At 33.7% G+C, this 22,411-nt stretch overlaps 1 protein-coding gene across 2 annotated transcripts; it reads right to left on the bottom strand.

The window, feature by feature from the left end:
- Positions 1 to 410: 410 nt before the first annotated feature.
- LOC117317656 (actin-related protein 3) lies at positions 411 to 21,513 on the bottom strand. Of its 2 annotated transcripts, none has more exons than XM_033872523.1 (11): positions 21,374 to 21,513; positions 19,465 to 19,645; positions 18,367 to 18,477; positions 14,041 to 14,136; positions 13,614 to 13,721; positions 13,098 to 13,241; positions 11,384 to 11,557; positions 10,360 to 10,452; positions 7,714 to 7,839; positions 5,947 to 6,030; positions 411 to 4,547 (listed from the first exon to the last, which is right to left on the bottom strand). In XM_033872523.1, the coding sequence occupies exons 1-11, from the start codon at positions 21,415 to 21,417 to the stop codon at positions 4,452 to 4,454; spliced, it is 1,257 nt and encodes a 418-aa protein (XP_033728414.1). In that variant the 5' UTR covers positions 21,418 to 21,513; the 3' UTR covers positions 411 to 4,451. The 2 variants fall into 2 exon arrangements, with proteins under 2 accessions (XP_033728414.1, XP_033728413.1); XM_033872522.1 differs by lacking the exon at positions 21,374 to 21,513 and adding an exon at positions 20,896 to 21,088.
- Between the last annotated feature and the right edge of the window lie 898 nt (positions 21,514 to 22,411).

Genomic DNA, 22,411 nt, shown 5'->3' with positions numbered 1-22,411 from the left:
TGGAGTAAATATCAACCAAGTCTGATGAAATTTTGTATGCAGTCAGATATCAACAATATCTCGGACAAGTTTGAAAATGGAAATTATTTGACCTTAACTTACACAGTTATTGCCCTTTGTAATATAACTTACAGAGTTGGTGCTTTTTACAATATATTATTAACAATTTTTAGGTCACCCGAGAACGAAGGTGACCTATTCTAACTGCCTTTTGTCTGTCGTCTGCATCAATAGATAGATATTAAACAAATGATGGTCAAAAATGTGATTTTTCCGATATAAACTATAAGTTTATCCCTCCACAGGGGCAAACGTGAGACCCCAGGATCATGAAATTCACATGATGTGAATACGATTCTATTTCAATAAATTCCTTGAAAGTGAAAGTTACACAAACAACAACAAAGTTGTTTATTATCATTTATTTATTTACATATCATTTTGTATCAAATATTACCAATGTAGTTTGTACACTATACAATCTTCCAGTTGTCCGATACATGTATCCTAGTTTTAATATGATGTTAATATTAGCAGAATTCCCCACCTTGTGTGTTAAAAGTTGGCTTATTCGCAACACTTAGTGTAACAAAAACAAAACGTTTTTTAAGTCCATATATATTAATATTATACACTGTACATTAATAATTCCTTTTCATATTTGTTTCAGAAAAGAGGTGATACATTAACAAGTACTATCTTAAAACAAATTGACATATTTGCATCCGATTTCTATTTTTACATTTGGAAAAAGAACATGGAGGAAAAGAAAAAGTTCAAATAAATTATCTATTTTTTTTTTAATTAGAAATATGTCACTATGTACTGAAACTTAAAAAATAGTAGTGAAAAAAAATTTACAGGAGAATTAATACAGTATAAATTAACAGCACACCAATGTCATATTTTGTTATATATTACTATGGTAGAAAACTTCCAACATGGAACTTTTTATCATCACCTTTGTGTATTTGAATTTTTTTTAAACAATGTTATCAAGGTCACAGAACTCCATTTTGGAAACACCACCTTTTCAAGAGAACAAAAACAATTTTTGATAATTGACACTTAATTTTTCTGTGGGATCCAGACCAATAATTAAAATGTATCCTCACTTCATTCCGAGCAATACAAGATAACCTATATCATTTACATTTCACACCGAGTCTGTTTAAAGCCTCTATGTTTTTTGTAACATATAAATTAGGACAAAATAACAAAAATATGTCGGAAGTCTTCAGAAGCCAAAAGTAGACCAGGCGTACTGGTTGCTGCCATTAAGGCAAAGATAAGGATTGAGTAAAATCACATCCATGTCTTACAGAGTCAAAAAAAAACACCATGAATTGGCAGCGGAAAAAAAAAACATCTGTTTATCATCTTGGGATGTAACTATGCACACGCAAGGTTGGTTCACGTTTTAGATGTTTATTACATTATTTATTTATGAATTGTTGACATGACTTGGCAACTTTGATGGAGATAAACCCATCGGGATTATGAAGATGAACTTATTAAAGATTCATATTTGTAATTATATAAGCAAAAACACAGAGGCTTTGATAACAAATATTGATGAACAAACTTGCACATTCACCTTGTGTAAAGTCTATACTCTAGTCATAGGAAATGTGAAGACCGTTTCATTTTTCTCAATGTCACAATATTACAAACAATCCTTTCTTAACAAGACCATCCTAACTTCTCCAAAATGTTAAATAAAGGCAGAAGAAGAAATATATAGTTGTTACACTTCTCAATACCATTCATCATCGTTAATTTGTTATTTTGGAAGTTTTCATTTTAGTGCACAGGGCCACTGTAAATGAAAAATGACATTTTTGTGAACAAAGCTACATAAAATGACAATTTCTAGGTGAAATTCAACAATCTCAAGCCAAAAATAACAATTCGAAGATGTTTTAATCACATAATCTAGGATTTTATGCAAAAATTGATTTTTGCAATACAGTATTGAAATTATTCTTCTCTATTTATAGATCCTATCGGAATTCTTACAGGACGTCATACGACATCACAAATATAATAAGCCATCCTTTTTTATATACTAGGACATCGTAGTGGGTAAATTTAACAGCATAATTACAATGGAGTTTTTGTGCTAAAAAAATATAATGCTAAACATAAATATGATATGAAATAAAATAATATAATTTTTAAGATAGAAATCTTGTGGTATATTAAATGATGGTTACAAAGATATGTCCTCCTTTGTATGATCTACCTCAAATACTTTAACGGATTCCTCATGAGACTGAATGCAACATAAGACTTATAAACAACTACCTGATAGCAAAGAACAAATTTAAAACAGAAAAATATACGTCTTTGAAAAATTTTCCACATTCAATGTCCCTTTGTCGTGGATAATTCATTTAATTTGTCAGAAGTTTGAACTGAAATGGGAACCAGCCCATATAAAGTAGTAAGACCCTATTTTCACCAACATTCCCAAACTTAAAGGAATTCCTCAAGATTTTTCATAGGAAAGCATTATATGAGTTTAAGGAAAGTTCCTTTTAGTAATTCCAATACTAAAATGCTTCCCAAGGAAAATGTTGATGAAACTGGGGCCAGTATTGTCATATAACAATACTCAAGTTTGTCTTTGACAAGAATCCAATCTTTCCCTCTTACATGGGATCTCCTATTTTAAATACATCAGTCCTGTTATACAATAAATCCTACTTTTCTATCAAAGGACTGACAACTCGGATTAAACAGCACTATCTTATTTCCCAATGGCACTAAAATTTGGAATGTCGTAATTTGGGAAATGTGTATACTACAACACTTTCCATCCACTAGTACTTGAAACATATCAAACTTGGTACATACTACAGCAATTATTACATGTTAACACACGATATTCAAGCTGTTGATTTGTGCCTCTAGTAATTAATCAAAGCAAAAAAGATACCTAAAACACAGCATATGATTGCTAAGTTCTTCAAACCATTTTCAAACAATCATCATTATTGTTTAAAAGACTCAATTTTCACATTAAATATTTATCTGTAAATATAAGTACATGTAATTTAAAGAAAACCTATAATTAATACTTCTATCTTTATCAGAAATAATGCAAAAGTACATTTTACTATTTTTGGCTAAGGATAAAATAAATCTAAACAGTATCACCATCACATCAAAATCATAATGATAGAAAACTTTTCTTTTTGTTAATTTATCTAAAAGGAATTTGTTAATGGACAAATCATATCAGAATTTGAGGTGTCCTTATTCTACAAATTTGTAAAGTCTTGAAAAGATAAACACTTCTTGTTCTATTAACTGAAAATTTACATCAGCATGATCACAGAGGTTACAAATTGTATTGAAGTAAGACTATGTTAAGTAGTGAAAAAATGCACCAAATATAATCACAGATTTGTCAAGGCTTCCAGGAGACCCTTATGTGGTGTGTTTTTCTCTCCCAAAATGAAGTTTGACTCAGGTTGGAAGGTACACATTTATTTAGGTTGGAAGGTACACATTTACTTGAAAATGTTTTACCATTTAGATTTCTGGACTTAAATTCTGAAATCCCTTAAGGTTAGGGTCAATGGAAGCCCTGTTAGTCATGACAGTTTTGACCTGACAAAATATCCTACACCTGCCGATAAGCCATGCATACAATAGCTCTTCTTAATCAATATTTCATGCCAACCACGAGACATTTGTCAAATTTATCTAGCTGTGGAAACCTGTAAGGTGGCTGGAGTACCCTTAACTATGAAAAAACATGGTTGAGTTTAGGAAAAACATTTTTGTTAATTCTAACAAGTTGTTTGAAGATTTATTTTGAGAGTGGTACGATCTGGATCAATGTGTACCCATCATAATGCACCATAACATGCTATGACAATACAATGCTTTATAGAATTCTTCTTTGTGAGCAAAGTTCCAACTTCAAAGGCCAGCACGTAACACTGGACATCCAGAATTTCTATGGATACTAAATAATTGTAACCTAAATGAAATTCAATTGAAACCCTAAACTGAACACAATATTTTATAATATCTCAACTTTGATAAGATCATTTCATGTTTTCAGAATCCAAACTATACCACGGAATAGCCTGAATTTCCAGTACGTTTTACATATGTCTTAAACAATATCTAAAATGCATACTTATCGGACATATTTCATGTTTTAAAACATTTAACATTTTTTTCCCACAAGGCATAATTCAACAATTGAACAATTTAGTTGAAATATTTTTAATACCATTAATAGGCATCATGATTTTTGTTATGTTCAAGATTCTCTGCAAAGTCTATCAACTCGCAGCAGCAACAACAGCAGTAGTGAAAATGGCCATCGGATTTTGTTTTAGGATTCACCAACAATTCCTTAGTCCTGGTCTGTATACGAAGTGTTGTAGTCTATGAGTTGTATTCAATTTGTTCCTAGGAGGCAGATATGGTTAGGACATGGTACCAAAAACAGGGTTATGTCTGCATATGCTGGGGCCGTATTCATCATAATCGGCTTTTGTGTGGCACACTTGGTAAAATTCAGGCTGAAAAAGCAAAATCACAATAAAGATTATTTTATTTTATTTAGATTTTTTATCAAGGTAAGACCTAAAAGACCTTGTCATTTTCATAAAGAACACAAGATCTTCCACTCATGTCAATGTAGTATATATGTATCAAACAATTAAACCTTTAGCTTTAGATATATAAATTAACAAGTAATATAATTTCCATATTACATGCATTTTACACAAGTGTAGGATTCTATTTTTTGCAAAATTCATATTCACAAGGGAATACATATGCAAATTTAAAAGGCTCAAAGTTAATTTCTGTCCAGACAGGTAAATTTCTTTACAGACACCAGACAGGTTAATTTCTTTACAGACACCAGACAGGTAAGTTTCTTTACCGACACCAGACAGGTAATTTTCATTCAGACACCAGACAGGTAAGTTTCTTTACCGACACCAGACAGGTAATTTTCATTCAGACACCAGACAGGTAAGTTTCTTTACAGACACCAGACAGGTAATTTTCATTCAGACACCAGACAGGTTAATTTCTTTACAGACACCAGACAGGTAATTTTCATTCAGACACCAGGTAGGTAAATTTCTTTACAGACACCAGACAGGTAAATTTCTTTACAGACACCAGACAGGTATGTTTTGCCTGTGACATGACTTTTATCACTATTGAAACAATAATGTGAAATCATCTACAACATCACAATAGCAACAAATTGATGATATAGTTAATTAAGGTCAGAACTTTCTGTAGAAGGACAATGGCTGTAGGATTTGAATCTGCACAATACCTACCTGATATGTCTGGTAATACCATATTCTGTCCAGTTAAATATTCTACCTGTCTGATATGTCTGGTAATACCATATTCTGTCCAGTTAAATATTTTACCTGCCTGATATGTCTGTTAATATCATATTCTGTCCAGTTAAATATTCTAACAACTTGGGCAAGACACAAAGGAGAAAACAATGGTGCAAAGCTGAATCCATTTCTAACAGACTTAAACCATGTTAGCTATGTAATGTTATGGTCCAGAATATAACGGACAGCCCAACATCTAACAGAGGACAGACAGCCCAACATCTAACAGAGGACAGACAGCCCAACATCTAACAGAGGACAGACAGCTCAACATCTAACAGAGGACAGACAGCCCAACATCTAACAGAGGACAGACAGCCCAACATCTAACAGAGGACAGACAGCCCAACATCTAACAGAGGACGGACAGCCCAACAGTCCATATTCACAAAACTGTTCTCATTAATAAACACTAATTTTGTGCCGAAACTAAGTTCTTGTTCTGGTAATATAATTATTAGAATTATATTTTAAGGAATTTAAGGAAAACTTCAGAGGTTCAATTATTTAAATTTATAATTAATGAGATGATAAGATAAAGGGAACTTACAGTTGAGGCTAACATACTTCCACCAAACCATACTGCATATCTCTGCATATGGTGCGTCACCACATTTACATTGATTGGTTTGGGCTGAAATTGTAAAAAAGAAAAAAAAATCAACAAAGTTCAGAAATATCACCAACGTTATAATAAACAGTGAACTATCTAATATTAATATTACAAGTTATCTAAAGACAGGGGATTACCAAAACTAACAAAAACAAACTTCTTATCTGAAAATGTTCTATGTTCTTTTGTTAGTGAAGCTGAAATGTGACATGAAGTTAGAGGTGTGTGATGTGAAGTTAGAGGTGTGTGATGTGAAGTTAGAGGTGTGTGATGTGAAGTTAGAGGTGTGTGATGTGAAGTTAGAGGTGTGTGATGTGAAGTTAGATGTGTGTGATGTGAAGTTAGAGGTGTGTGATGTGAAGTTAGAGGTGTGTGATGTGAAGTTAGAGGTGTGTGATGTGAAGTTAGATGTGTGTGATGTGAAGTTAGAGGTGTGTGATGTGAAGTTAGAGGTGTGTGATGTGAAGTTAGAGGTGTGTGATGTGAAGTTAGAGGTGTGTGATGTGAAGTTAGAGGTGTGTGATGTGAAGTTAGAGGTGTGTGATGTGAAGTTTGAGATGTGTGATGTGCGTAAATATTTTGAGAATGTGACTTGGATTGGTATGACAGCGTCGTCTATGTGACTTGGATTGGTATGACTGCGTCGTCTATATGACTTGGATTGATATGACAGTGTCGTCGATGTGACTTGGATTGATATGACTGCGTCATCGATGTGACTTGGATTGATATGACAGTGTCGTCTATGTGACTTGGATTGGTATGACAGTGTCGTCGATGTGACTTGGATTGATATGACAGTGTCGTCGATGTGACTTGGATTGGTATGACAGTGTCGTCTATGTGACTTGGATTGGTATGACTGCATCGTCTATGTGACTTGGATTTGTATGACTGCGTCGTCTATGTGACTTGGATTTGTATGACTGCGTCGTCTATGTGACTTGGATTGGTATGACAGTGTCGTCTATGTGACTTGGATTGGTATGACTGCGTCGTCTATGTGACTTGGATTGGTATGACTGCGTCGTCTATGTGACTTGGATTTGTATGACTGCGTCGTCTATGTGACTTGGATTGGTATGACTGCGTCGTCTATGTGACTTGGATTGGTATGACTGCGTCGTCTATGTGACTTGGATTGGTATGACTGCGTCGTCTATGTGACTTGGATTGGTATGACTGCATCGCCTATGTGACTTGGATTGGTATGACAGTGTCGTCTATGTGACTTGGATTGGTATGACAGTGTCGTCTATGTGACTTGGATTGGTATGACTGCGTCGTCTATGTGACTTGGATTTGTATGACTGCGTCGTCTATGTGACTTGGATTGGTATGACTGCGTCGTCTATGTGACTTGGATTGGTATGACTGCATCGTCTATGTGACTTGGATTGGTATGACAGTGTCGTCTATGTGACTTGGATTGGTATGACAGTGTCGTCTATGTGACTTGGATTGGTATGACAGTGTCGTCTATGTGACTTGGATTGGTATGACTGCGTCGTTGATGAAGCAGGAGATACTTCCTCTCCCAGAGCACCTGATCTTATTTTCTTTGTACTTTTTCAAGGGTCTCCATGCAAATGTATATTTTTGGCTTACACCTTGCCCTTGCTTCATAGATTTTGAATAAGATTTTGGTTTTTGTATGGACAACTGCTGAAGAATGGCATCTTGGTGTCGGAGACAAATTCTCACCTTTATCCGCCCTCCACTTAGTTCCTCGCTAAGTTTTAATCTGTGGTCCACAACTCGCTTCACGTCTCGTTGTAACTTTTTACCAAAGTCTTTGAACATCGTTGAGCCTCCAGAAAGTACAATATTCTGAGGACAAAAAATTAAAAGTGTCATTCCATAACTATCAAGTTATTTCATCAAATTTCCAAGAATTCCCACTGAAAATCACTATAATTAAAAATATCATGTATATAATGGACACCTCCCTAATTTGGACAGCAGTAGGTTATCTATTTCTGTAAGTTGCTAAGAATTTCTTATAAGACACTTGAAATCATTGCCATGTGTTGCTATTTGTGTAAAAAAAAGTCTCTAAATAACCACCAGATCCTAACTTAATTACTCAACTGCCCTGGCGGCCATGCTTACTTGGGAAGCCACTACATCAGCAGTGTGTTCTCCTTTCTCCCACTTTTTAAAAATAACATAGGGACAGGTATGTTGTGACAGTCATTATAGTCTGCTTCATATATACCTTACCTGGATTTTACCGGTGTTCTCCCACCTTACCTGGATTTTACCTGTGTTCTCCGAAATCACATCAGGCCATTTACTACTATCCAAATGATTCCAGCATAACCTCAACCCCTTCCCCAACCTAAACTTCATTCATTGCGTGGATATAAAACCCCCACCCCCCTATTTAGTACATAAGAATGATTTGAAATATTTCTCCCACATTACCTGGATTTTACCTGTGTTCTCCCACATTACCTGGATTTTACCTGTGTTCTCCCACATTACCTGGATTTTACCCGAGTTCTCCAACATTACCTGGATTTTACCTGTATTCTCCGACATTACATGGTTTTTACCTCTATTTTAAACAAACTTTGAATTCATCTCATTTCGTTACTATTTAATCAATTTTTACATACCATATACCATTTTCATCAACTAGATTTCAGAGGCAGCTATAGTACAACAACGTATATATATTATAGATATTTCACTGTTTGAAATGATTAAAAATGCGAAACAAAATCACATCTAGCCATTTACTACTATCCGATAACCCTTATCAACATGGCTAAATATCGCTGGTATTTTCCTGATACTAATTAACTTAAATGATTACAAATTGTATATATATATATAAAGGATTGGAAAACAAGCTAAAAGCTTATACTAATTCCTTTCCTAAAACACTATTACGGCGTTAAATCATGGACATTTACACACAAAAATGAGATGGACAAATTAATTTCTCAACAAAAACTCCAGCTGATTACATATTTGATACTTTAAATTCTGGAAAATTTGATGTAACCTCAGTGGTGTTTGAAAAATAATCAAAATGTTGACATTATTAAAATCTTTTACTGTAACAAATGAAATTCTGCACAGAAATGAATATTTCTTCATTTTCCTTAGTGTTTAGCGATTGATCACCCTATAAAAGAGTATCTTCAGGTTTTCATTAATATCATTTTTCATCATTACATTTGATACATATCATTGTTGGATTAAACTATTGAGATACGTGTTTAAGCTGTCTGATTTGTAAGTATACAAACATCAGGATGGCTATGTCTATCACTATTCCCTGTCAACCAATGACAAGGCAAATGCAGATTCAGATGAAATTTCCTCGGTACAAGAACATTGCCTACAATGGACACATACAGGACCCCAGGACAAAATAACTACAGCTATTTTATTAGTTGTGTATGCATATTAAAATTTTAAGAATAATCTACCATCCATTGTCCAGTGCCAAGTGTATATGCCAAGTATTCCTTGTAAACATGTAAACAATTATTATTAACTGCTACTTATTATTAGATAATTGTGTTTCGTTTAATTTTTAATCAGTCAATGTCTAGTGTTAGATATTATAAGAATGCTTTTTATTTTAGCATTTTCACTTCAGGCACATATCATGTACAATGATGTAAATGTTCTGAATAAGTGTATTGTCTGTATACATGCAAGTATTGAATTATACTATCTTTCTTTCTCCTAATATTATGATTGCCATATGCTTCAGAATTTTGTGTTATGCTTTGAAATTTTATTGGTTAGTTGAATCTGGAAAATATCATTATTACAAAAATAAATAAATAGAAAAAATAAAAAAATAAAAAAAATGAAATATATAAACAATACAGAAACATTGACAGCCAACTTTAATATAATAAAAGGATATATTGTGATATATATAGTACATGTAGTATGACTTGATAATGTGATAATACAGGTAAATATCTACCTGTACATATCCACATTCCCAGAACAGACTATAATTGGCGTGCCATTGTTCTCAAGTGTTTATATAATTCTTTTGATCCCCAAAAAGTGGGAGAAAGGAGAACAAACCTCAGGATGGCTATGTCAAATTAGCCACTAATATATTGCCCTATTACCTGTAACAATGGGAAGTAATTAGTTATATATATTTCTGTCATAATTGTTTTACTTACATAAATGTCAGTATGCAAATCTGACAGGACACAACAGGTAAGCACATGGTTGTCTGATGCCATTCATTTGTGTACATTATATCTATATAACTGGCTCAACCATAAAACGATAAATCCTGATTTAAGTACCATTTTTTTCTTACCTTATACAAACCCCTCTGAACATCTATTGGGCAGTACTTACCTTATACAAACCCCTCCGAACATCTATTGGGCAGTGCTGGATCACTGTGTCAACTACCTCTGAGATAGGTGTAATGAAATCGGGATTGGAAAACTGTATATGAAAGAAAAAGCATATTTAAGTGATAAGTAATAATTAACCTTAATAATTAATATATATTATATCATATTATCACATAATTTATGAAGCAAAACTTCATGGTTTTGAACCAGAGTACATTCAATTTTTCAGCGAAATTTAGTGATTACTCAAATAATCCAAGTAGCAAAACAAGCTAATTTGCAGAACTTATATCCCCACTTTCTTCCCTTTCGTGAGGGAGTAATCTGATCATATTTGTTGCCATAATTGCACAGAATCAGCCAAAAATCACATTTTTCATTAATCAAGGGGGCCATATCTCTGCCAAATAACGTAAGCGAAAATTCACAATGCAACTTCCCAGTCAATTATGCATTTAATGTTGTTACCAAATTCCAGAAAATCTGATAATATTTGTTTCTGTTATTGCATTGAAATGAAGTGTGATAGACAGACGGACAAACCGAAATCAACATACCCCGATTCGGTAAAAGAGGGGAATAACAATTCCTGTTGATTGAAACAAGAATGGATGTATTACAGCTTTGTATAAATACATTATTGCTCAATATACAAATTAAGAAATAATAATCACTCCTTAATCAGAAGACCTCGATCCTAGAGTTAAGATTCCTAGTAAAACCTCAATACTGGGGCTATTCCAGTAAAATATTTATCCAACAAAACAAAATGACTCCAAAATCCTCTTAAAGATGTGATTTAATTAAGCAGCACCATATAAGATACACTGTCACAGACTTGCACCCAAATGCATATATTTTTATTATTTCTGGAGTACTTCACTGGGATATTTTACTGACATATCTCGTAATTGGGGGGAGGAGGAGGGGTTAAAACCATATTACCAAACGATAGACCATGGAAGAATCTATCTCTCTCAGTGATGAGACATTTCTACGATCTAATCCTAAATTAGTCATACCTCTGGATGGAAGAAGATTTCTGGTCCAAGGAACCTTTCATAGCCCACATCCACACCAAATATCTGCTTTGTGATGCTGTTGATGCTTTCGTGTCGTTTCATCCATTTGCTGGGATCTTTGTCATATTTCGCAAACTCTTTAGCAATGTCTGGACAAACGTAAGAATATTTCTCCTGTGAAGAAAGAAATAATTGAACATTTACCTTTCAAGAATTACTTGGATATTTTGTCTTCATTCTCAAACGACTCTGGCTGATACAAAGATATTCCCCGAAGATAGATAAGGTAATAATAACCTTTATCAACTTCAAAAGATAATATTTATATCCGAGTGTTTCAGAACGCAGATTAAAGCTATATCATTCACATACTTTATTATCAGTAGTTGGTAATATTTATTAACATTCGATCAATTTTCTTAAATATTGACTTCCAAAGTTTAATCACATCATGTATATGTTTCACATAAGGACTAAAACTTTCGACAAATTTAAAATTTTAGGACAAAACTGATTCCAATATATTTATCCTCATATAAGCAGGGATACATACAGTACATTATTTACCTGACAATAAGCCCGTTAAGATGTATTCGCAGCGATACATACAGTACATTATTTACCTGACAATAAGCCCGTTAAGATGTATTCCCGGGGATACATACAGTACATTATTTACCTGACAATAAGCCTGTTAAGATGTATTACCAGTGATACATACAGTACATTATTTACCTGACAATAAGCCTGTTAAGATGTATTACCAGTGATACATACATGTACAGTACATTATTTACCTGACAATAAGCCCATTAAGATGTATTCCCGGAGATACATACAGTACATTATTTACCTGACAATAAGCCCGTTAAGATGTATTCCCGGGGATACATACAGTACATTATTTACCTGACAATAAGCCCGTTAAGATGTATTCCCGGGGATACATACAGTACATTATTTACCTGACAATAAGCCTGTTAAGATGTATTACCAGCGATACATACAGTACATTATTTACCTGACAATAAGCCCGTTAAGATGTATTCCCGGGGATACATACAGTACATTATTTACCTGACAATAAGCCCGTTAAGATGTATTACCAGCGATACATACAGTACATTATTTACCTGACAATAAGCCTGTTAAGATGTATTCCCGGGGATACATACAGTACATTATTTACCTGACAATAAGCCCGTTAAGATGTATTCCCGGGGATACATACAGTACATTATTTACCTGACAATAAGCCCGTTAAGATGTATTACCAGCGATACATACAGTACATTATTTACCTGACAATAAGCCTGTTAAGATGTATTCCCGGGGATACATACAGTAAATTATTTACCTGACAATAAGCCTGTTAAGATGTATTCCCTTATCTATTGCAGTTCAAGAAAAATACTGACAAATGCTATTTCATTGTCCTTTAATAAGTCTGTGCTACTTTAAGAGTCATGTTTTTGGTGTTGGCTCCATGGACATATTACATGACATATCAATATTATTTGATTGATTTCCATGTCCAATAAAACATGATTTGTAACATTAAGTTTCTTCAGGCAAAAACTTGAAAAGTTCTAGGAATCTTTTGAGTCAAACAGAATTCAAAATCATAAAGACTTATGGGTACTACAAAAGAAAATACCTATAAGTCTAAAAATATTGACACACACTGGAAATTTCAAAGAAATCAGCTCAGTACCTTTATTGCTTTTGCCGTTTCTAAGGATTGTTCTGGCGGTATCCCCACTTCTCTTTCTCTCAACAGTTGTTGTATAAAGTATGTGATGTCCCGTCCAGCAATAGGGATGTGTTTGATGCAGCTTCCAATGACGTAGCCTTCTGCCTACAAGTCAAATAAGTATAAGTGATGAGTGCAAAATACTTCTACTAAAATTTCAGAAACTTATGAGGATATCAAATCACAATGCCATTTTAATGCATTTGATAAGTGTAAAATTTAAGAAATATTCCTCGCTCCAGTATTTTCAAGAAATAGTGAGAACAAAGTTCAATAATCAAATTCCAAGATATCCATCTGTCATCCATTTTGTTTTCAAGATCATACTAAAAAATAGCACCAAATACCTAATAAAAGAAACCTTTCAAGTTTGCAACTTAATTCATATATACATGTACATATATATTTTTTTTCATACAGTAGTTATAATAGTTTTCCTCGTCTGATTTTGTTTAATTTTCAATGAATTCTTCTTACCACTGGTATAACGTGTGTAACACCATCTCCAGAGTCAATCACAGTTCCTGTTAATGTTCTCTCGCCTACTTGTCGAGACGTCCAAGATGCAGCTAGAGCTAACACAGCCTAAAACCAGTCACTTCATTTTAACAAACGGTTCAATCAGTACACTAATGGCATCAGACATCAGTAATCATTGTTATAATACAAATATGTAGATAATCAATTGTAAATCTTGGCTGCTCAAGCTTACTGTTTTCTGCTTGGTGGATATCAAACTGGTACCAATACTAAAATCAGTGATGATATGTAAGCCACGATGACATTTTAAAATTTCTAGCAAATTGATAATTAAATTAATTAACTCATTCAAAGTAATAAAGAGGTCAGATCAACCTTTATGTAAGGGCACTGTAATGTGTAGCACCTTGACCATCCATCTTACCTGTACTGCTATATATAAACCGGGCACATTGAAAGACTCAAACATAATTTCTGCTGTATATTCTCTGTTTTCTGGAGTGTTGAGTGGTGGTTCCGTCTGAAACAAACGAGAAAAAACTAGAGATACTAGAGGGATCTTTGTGTTCCGATTCGAATGATCTTTATAGGTCCAATGAAACACATATCTTTTCTCTACTTTCACCCCTCTTCCTCTAAATCATTTGATAACAAGTGGAACCTATATATGAAGTCTAAAAAAGATCTAAGAAGAACTTTTGGAAATATATCTATAACAAATTTAAACTGTCAAAATCCAAGATAGTTGTATGTCGACCATTTTGTTTTCGCAATCATATTGATCCAAAATATAATTAGCACAACGAAAGATCAAAGGGAACCAACATGTGAAGTTTGAGAAATATTCCTCCACTTCTTTTGAAAAAAAAAGAGATAACAAACATCAACTGTCAAAATCCAAGCTTTTGATATCCGAGCAGATTCGGAAAGGATCAACAATAATACTATCACAGAATATACAATGGGGGAAATATACAGTTCTATTAAGGATGGGCCCAAGTCCATTGGGACAGGGATGTTTGTCAACAAACTCAAAGAATGCCAAACATGACAAACACAAGATCTGACTTAATTAGTTTAAAATTTGCATTTATGTGTTTAAAACCAACTAGTACTAATTAATAGGCCTGGGTATTCGAAAGGTCAAAATGATAAGATACGCATTGCGATATGCTAAAACGATACACAATACGTACTGCAAATAAAGGAGTGTCTGGTCATTTCTGTTGAAAGTGTGTCATGTCTAATATCCTGTAAACAAATGTCTGGGGTAAGGAAATATAGGGTGAGGCATGCAGGACATCACTTTACCATACTACACAGGAACAATCAAATACGAGTAATCAATCTGAACCTGAATACGAAATTTGACAGGACGCCTCAATAATATATGTTGGTGAATTAAACTCTCGCATATTTATGTGATATCCCCCAGACTGATGCACGTATACTAGTTTTAACAGATTTAAAGGTCAATATTCGAAGATACCTGAGTTATACATATATTCATAACCAATAACATTATTGACAAAAAAGTTTCAACATTTTTACTCAATCTTAAAGCAATAAATTAATTTTGAAAGTTATGATGGATATTGATATTTATTGGAGATATTTATTATGTTATATGGATTTGATATCTATTGGATATATTAATCATATTATATCAAAACAACAAAAAGTTGTAAAGGTTAAAAAAGCAATTGGTATACATTTTGTTAATCTACAATTATTTTGTATTGTTTATGTAATACAAATGATTCATATCTTTGTGTATATATCACATAAAAACATTTAAAAAAGCTGAATAGCTGAAGATTATAAAAACAAAACAAGCTGGATCAATAATCATTTTGGATTTTCATATTCGGAATTCCAAGTGCGAGTAGCCACTGCAGTAAATCTTATCACAAATAATCCAGATTCTGTATATTGTCTGTCGGGGAAGATACAGCATGAGCAGTGTAAACATCATAAATAACCACAAGCACCAATAGATGTGCCAATTTTCTAACTTTTATAAGATAAACGATTAGATTCCATCATGCTATCATGTACTGATCCTTTGATTTGACATTTACGGTATATGATTTTGTGATCTGGCCAGGCTCTGAATCATTGAATTGATCGTAAACAGTTTTGTCCTAAATAAACAAAGACTAATTTCAGTGGGTAAACAAACAAACAAAAACACAAAAATGATATATTTATATCAAAAAAATATCTCCCTACATTATCTTTTGATAAATTGGCCCGAGAACCAACTTATTAATCCTATATGGCGTTTCTTGCGCGGAGGAAAAATATCACTCGTGTGCTCCGCACAGTCGTGATATTTTCCTCCGCGCAAGAAACTCCGGCGATCCGACTCGACAGATCAACACATATGGGTGGTTTTGCTTTTATCACATACCTTTATTAATTACAACTTTCCTTAATTATGGAATCCATTTGCGGTTTCAAGTGGCGTCACATCACTATGTATTATTTTCGTTTTCAATGAAGAAAAAAAATCGTCATATCGTCAACTCGTCATCATTATAGTTCGTCAACTGATTAAAAGTGTAGGCCTAGTTGACAGATCTAGGCAGTTTACACTTGATCAATATTTTTGTACTGATATTAACTCCCTTCTGTTTTCAAACTGAAAATGTAAAGGAAAATCACAGCACTAATTGATGCAAAATCATTTATTTTCAATCAGATATATTTTAATAAATTCTCCCAACTGTCAGTGAAAGTGTTCGGCATTTAATTATGATTTAAAATACAACATCGTTTACTTCAAGCAGCAAACTTTACAAATACTGTTTAGTTTAATTTGATTTAGCATTAGTTAAGCATGGATATAGTAAAATAATCAAATTAAACCTATATATCGATGGCATCAAACACATTCTCCATACCTAGACATATAGCTGATGGGCTGTCGTTGAGCGACTACATCACAGCGCGTACAATTCATTCACAAAAACAAGTGACATGTCACACCGAGTCATCGTCATCGTCAGTGATTCGTAGGATTCTACGATATTTCCTAGGAGGAGATATAACTTGAGAGGAAGAATGGGAAGATATTTGAAAGGAAATGTTAAATGTGCCGCCAGTAATATTTGCCCCAGAAAACATTCCCGTGGCAAGATTTTGACAATCTTCAGATGACCTTGGCATTGGATTTTTAACTGGTTCGACCGCGTTTTCATAACTGGATATTTCTCTTTGCCACTTCACTACGAGAAATTGTCGATCGGACAGACTTTGTTGACAAAGATGTTTCGGGACATTTTGTAGAAGTTCGCACATTTCTCGTTGCTGCTGCATGGATGCCACTGCATAATAATATTCACACTGTTGACATTTTTATGACCACTCAACTGCATGATTGTTGTCGATGCTACGCCAGAATGCAAAAGTTTTGTGCACAGAGTTTTTCGGAGGGATTGGTTGGTCTTTTTTCCAACAAGGCCGGCATTGTTTGCCATGGTTTTCATCATATCAGAAAGCTTATTTTTCCCCATTGGCTGATTTTTAAACCAACGTTTACCGTTCTCGTTGTGATTGACAGCAAGATAAAAGGGATATTCTGCAGCGTTCATTTCGTGTGGCCTGTGTTTCGCGTAAAGTTTAAATTATTTGATTGGACATCTGGATGAATTCTCGGGATTTACAAAAAGTTTTGGATTAAATGACCTCTGGTGAGTTGAATTGCCTCCACGAGTTTTTGTTGATCTTTCATTAAATTCCAAATATTCTTGGCCGTTTTCGTCAGTTTTCAGTTCAAGATCCCCCCATTTTAATTGCCTGTTTTCGTCGCACACCCTGAACCCCAACAATTTTGTATTATGATACCACACAGTGTTGAGTAGAGACTGCGGATTTTCTTTTACTCATTATATAATCACGCAAGTCTGTTATCCCTAATGTGAATGAACGCTCGGGAGCAGTTGTAGATACATGATCAGACGGTGTTGTCATTGTTTGGGGGACGGGCGTTGGTGGGGGGAGGGGGGGGGACAGGCATAACTTGGAGAGAAGACGCAGGTAATGAGGGGTTAGATGTTTGTACGGGCTGCTGTGAAGGAACAATGTGATTTTCTTCGTCTTTTACAAACCCTTCCTCGTTATCCACTTCATCAAATATAATATCATGAAGAATTTCAAAGTTAACGTCCGAAAGTTCCATGTTGTGATGATAGACTATGAGCTGTCAAACAGACTCTAGCAGACGACAGAAATGTCAGGAGGACAATATTTATTTAAGAGAAATAAACGTACATTTAAAATATTCAAGTAATTGATTTTTATTTGTAATTAAATGCATTTATTTAAAAAAAAATGTTTTTATAATTTTTAATCAATGTTGTAAGATACAGTGTCACTTTATTTCTTCCAATGAACTTTCTATTTTTAGTTTCATGGAAAAGGGAATTCCCCTTAAAAGTAGTTCCGGCTAGTATGGTGATACAACATCTTGTATCACACATGTGTGATACAAACCAACAGAAAACATCCACCGAAATTTGTTGTATCACTATTGTAAGATTACATAGGTATGTGATAAATAGCAATATCCTACTCTAAATGGAAGTCTGTCACTAATTTTTCTGGACAGAATCAATGGATAAATGGGAATTTTTTTGGAGAAATTAAGACTAGTCAAAATATTTTTGTTACAGGATTTGTAATATAAGTTTATGCCAAGAAAATAATGGAGATTTGTTTAGTTATCATAGTTACTTATTTCACTTACAAGGAGGAAGAAATGATCTTCTGGTTCTGACCGTAGATATTTGAAGATTGCCTGTTCCATGAATCTCTCCATCAGATCCCAGTCCTCGACAACACCATGTCTAATAGGCCACTGCATACAAGAACAAAATATTGTTAAGTTCAAATACAAATTGATTTTAATTAACAGGTAACATGATTTCTTACCTTCATCACTTTTCAGACAATAGCTTTGTTGTTCCATGCAATGAAAAACAATGAGAACCTTTAACACAATTTGAGTAAATTTCTGCTAGCTATTGAGTAACACTAATTTATGCTTTTCGAATTTGAGGATAGAAAGTTCATAGGATAACATTAAATTGCTTTTTTCATTTACTGGGTAACAAAAATATCTTGTATACTCAAAACAAAACTGTTGCCAGGTCACCTAAAATGTAACAGGTAGTAGACACTTAAAATCAACTTGCCGAACTAAAAATTGACTAAAGAATAAATAATCAGCAAGGCTCCCCTATGATATATACATGTACATGATACATGGCTATCAGTTTCCATTTGAAAAATGAATCTTTTCTGTTATCTATAATATCATTTCCCAAAACTACGTATCTCATTTCTGATTAAAAAATTGTTGCTGACTTTCTGGGAGATGGACTCAATTCTAAGCCACCATTCCTATGTAAATTAAAACATATTGATTTTGTAACAAAGACTGCTCATTTGGTTGTTTATATGGACTTTTTAAGTAATTTATGTTGCAGTCTACTTGAACTTTTAGCATACATGTGAAAAGCTATGATAATAATTATGATAACAGGAGGTCTTGAATGATTAATTTGACACAAATGACTCATATTATTTTGATATATACTTAGGCAAGATTAATGCCAAGAATTTTGTGATTTTGAACTGTGTTTTGACTACCCCTATGATCAGAAACAAATTTATGTTTCTCTGTCTGCTGAAACGTCATGGGAAGACCATAGCCCTGGGTTAGATTAGCTGGAATTTTCACTAGCCCAAGCTGAATGTTTGGTAGCCAGTCTAGCCACGGACTTTGGGCAAGTGGATTTTTATACTCTTGCATATTTCTATAAGGCTGCAAGTTACAACAAACCTTCACAGAATATGAAGGAGTGCTGAGAGCTTCATCCCCAATGTAGAAATCCAGGTCTTCCACCCCCTTTCCTAGCCTCTGGATTGACCGGTCACCCACAGTGGCAGACTCTTTCACACCAATTGCTGACGGGATAATCCACTGTGGTTCTGTATTACCAGCATACCCCATCTTTGTGTAGCTGTAACAAGATATATCTTTAGAAACAGGAAGCAGTTATGTTAAATCATAGGGTATTTTTTTCTCAATTGATGTGCATGTTACTTCATTTTTCAGTACATTGTAGTCTTACAAAAACCATGTTCCCTTCTGTTAAGTTTTTTCGTTTTTAGTAAAATGATTAGTCGATTTATCTCCAACTATATCAACAGAACCATATAAATCATGATAATGCATTTTATGACAAAGCATGGTTTTACCATATCAGGAAAACTTTCACAGTTACCGAGATCTTAAAAGTATTTATAACAAACAATTTCAAAATAAATTCAATAGTGACCAAATCACAAATTAATTTAACATTAATCACAAGTTGGCATAGATGGAATCACAACAGGGTCTCGACTAAAGATAACAGAGTGACTGGGGAATATTCACATGAATAGACAGGTTATTTCATAATTATAAATTTCAGTTCTGATTAGTAGTAGCTGGACCAATCATGAATGATCGAAATAATTGAAAATTAGTCAAAATAAAACACACAACCAACCATCTATGAAAAAACAAATAATCAAAATTTCTGAAAGTGTTCTCAAGATTTGCTTTGCATATTTTTTAATATTACCAAACCAAGAAGTAGTTGATCTTATATTTTACCAATATATTAATTGGTTGCTTGCAAGAGATAAATGAGATTCAAATAAATTACTGTTAAATGCTTTATTTGTGTTAATTAGTATCAAAAATTTTGATAACAAATGCTAAGACAGGTTATAAGTGTACACGAGATGCACATAAATTTTTGACAAAAGGGCAATTCTGTGCTAAATTTAGAAAACCGTTTATAATTGATAATCTATCACAATTTTTAAGACAAAGGATTGGATCTCCTCTAGAATCACACAAAGAAACAACCTGGCTGATAACTGGAAATGTGGTATGTACCTACTGTATTGACAGGAAGGAATAACGCAAAAGTTCATTTTCTGTTTATTAACAAGCCCATTGACAATCTGCATCAGACTCTGAAGCTCATTCCTTCTCATATTTGTTTCAGAATTATAAAACAAACAATAAATAACAAAAAATATTCTTATAAGATTTACATTTAACTGAAGATCATGTCATGTAGATAATATATTGACAATGTAGAACGCGACAAACAAGTTCAGAATCTACTTCCTGCCTTAAACTTATATTACAGAAAAATATATATAACAGTAAAATATAAAGAAACTGGCAGAAGTGTAAAAAGAAAAGATGACCTACCCTGTACCATTGTCAATGATAACGGCCGGGGTCCCTGTGGGACTTTTAAAACTAGGACCAAGCGACATTTTAGCACTATACTCGACCACGCCTTATTTAAGCTCGTCGGCCAAATGACAGTAGACATACAATGAATGTGTACTATCGAGGTGTACAGTGTGCGACTCGAACACGGAAGTGAAAATGGGTGGATTGTCAAGCTTTTATTTCCTGTTGTAGACAACACTGGAAATCGTATAGGCTGTCTAAATCACGTGATATAAGGAGTTGTAGCAATACAGGGAAGGATTATTCATTACACGTTATGGTATACAACAAGAGTGGATCGAGCAAATGACATTCATGCAAACTTGAATGCCGGGGACCAAAATATCACTGTCCCACATTACAAGCACCCGTGCGGTCCGCCCACCCAGACAATTTTCGGGTTTTGCGTTTTGATTTTGTTGGCGATACAAAACATAATATGAATTCATACCCCGTGCCATTATCTATGACAACCGCTGGAAGCCTTCCAGCCATTTTAGGTTTCGAATTAGTCTAAGACTTGAGTCTGCAGCAAACTTTCACCCAGGAAGTGAGTCAACCGGCGACATGAGAGAGGTAACAATATGGCGATGGGAGTGAACTTTACCACATTCCTAATAGATATATATGAATACGACAGATTTAACATTTATTTTAGATATGTAAGTGTCCAAAAACATATAATTTCTTGATGCATAATACCAATGTAGAAATTGTATGGCCATGGATATAAACATAATTTGCAAAAATTACTGCAAACAATAAACTAAATAAGGTGAAAATTGTTGAAGCGCGTAGGAATAGGGTAATCATAATTCGGAACATTTTACTCGGAGTGTATCGGTATTTGCCCTGCAAATGCATGTAAATATTACCCTGTCATGTGAATAAAATACGGGAAGATGGAATTCACATTTCGCATCGGGAAATGCATTTTTTGCCCAATAAGTGTTAAAATCTATTTCATTTTTTATACCAATGTCAAATATTGATGACGATGTAAAACAATTAACGTTAAACAAAATATTACAACAATTAAAGATTACTTGATTGTTTTTTCGTTAAATTATTGTAGTCTAACACTAAAATTATTGTCCAAACTTTCTTTTTTCTACTTTTTGTTTTATAATGCATTTAAGGCCTCCAGCCCACAGCACATTATAGAAAACATGTATATAATTTGTTCCGAAATATAATATTTACAAATTTAAAAACCATTTCAAGAAAAGTTTGATATACAATATACAAATAAATGTAAGATGTGCAAATCAATACGCAAATCAGTAATATATCAACATCATATTTATCATAAAGATCAAGAAAATGATGACCAAAAGACTGATATGACAAAAAATGTATAATGTATTTAGTATCACCTTTTGTGACACAAATACTTATAGACAGGTATAAGAAAATACACGTAGTAGTATATAACAGTATACACTTTCACTACTATTACCATGAATTTCTTATCTGACCTACAATTGTG

The sequence above is a fragment of the Pecten maximus genome, chromosome 19 (assembly GCF_902652985.1).
Source record: "Pecten maximus chromosome 19, xPecMax1.1, whole genome shotgun sequence".
Lineage (NCBI taxonomy): Eukaryota > Metazoa > Mollusca > Bivalvia > Pectinida > Pectinidae > Pecten > Pecten maximus.
Note: the sequence above shows the minus strand (reverse complement) of the source record. Positions and strands in the feature narration are given on the sequence as shown.

Bases quoted from the DNA above. Each gene is read 5' to 3' on its own strand.
- LOC117317656 (XM_033872522.1), bottom strand. From the start codon at position 20,963: ATGTCGCTTGGTCCTAGTTTTAAAAGTCCCACAGGGACCCCGGCCGTT. The intron at 7,840-10,359 runs GTAAGTACTGCC...TTTTGTCCTCAG, and splicing joins TTCGGAGGGGTTTGTATAAG to AATATTGTACTTTCTGGAGG. The intron at 6,031-7,713 runs GTGAGAATTTGT...TTACAATTTCAG, and splicing joins TAAGTGGAGGGCGGATAAAG to CCCAAACCAATCAATGTAAA.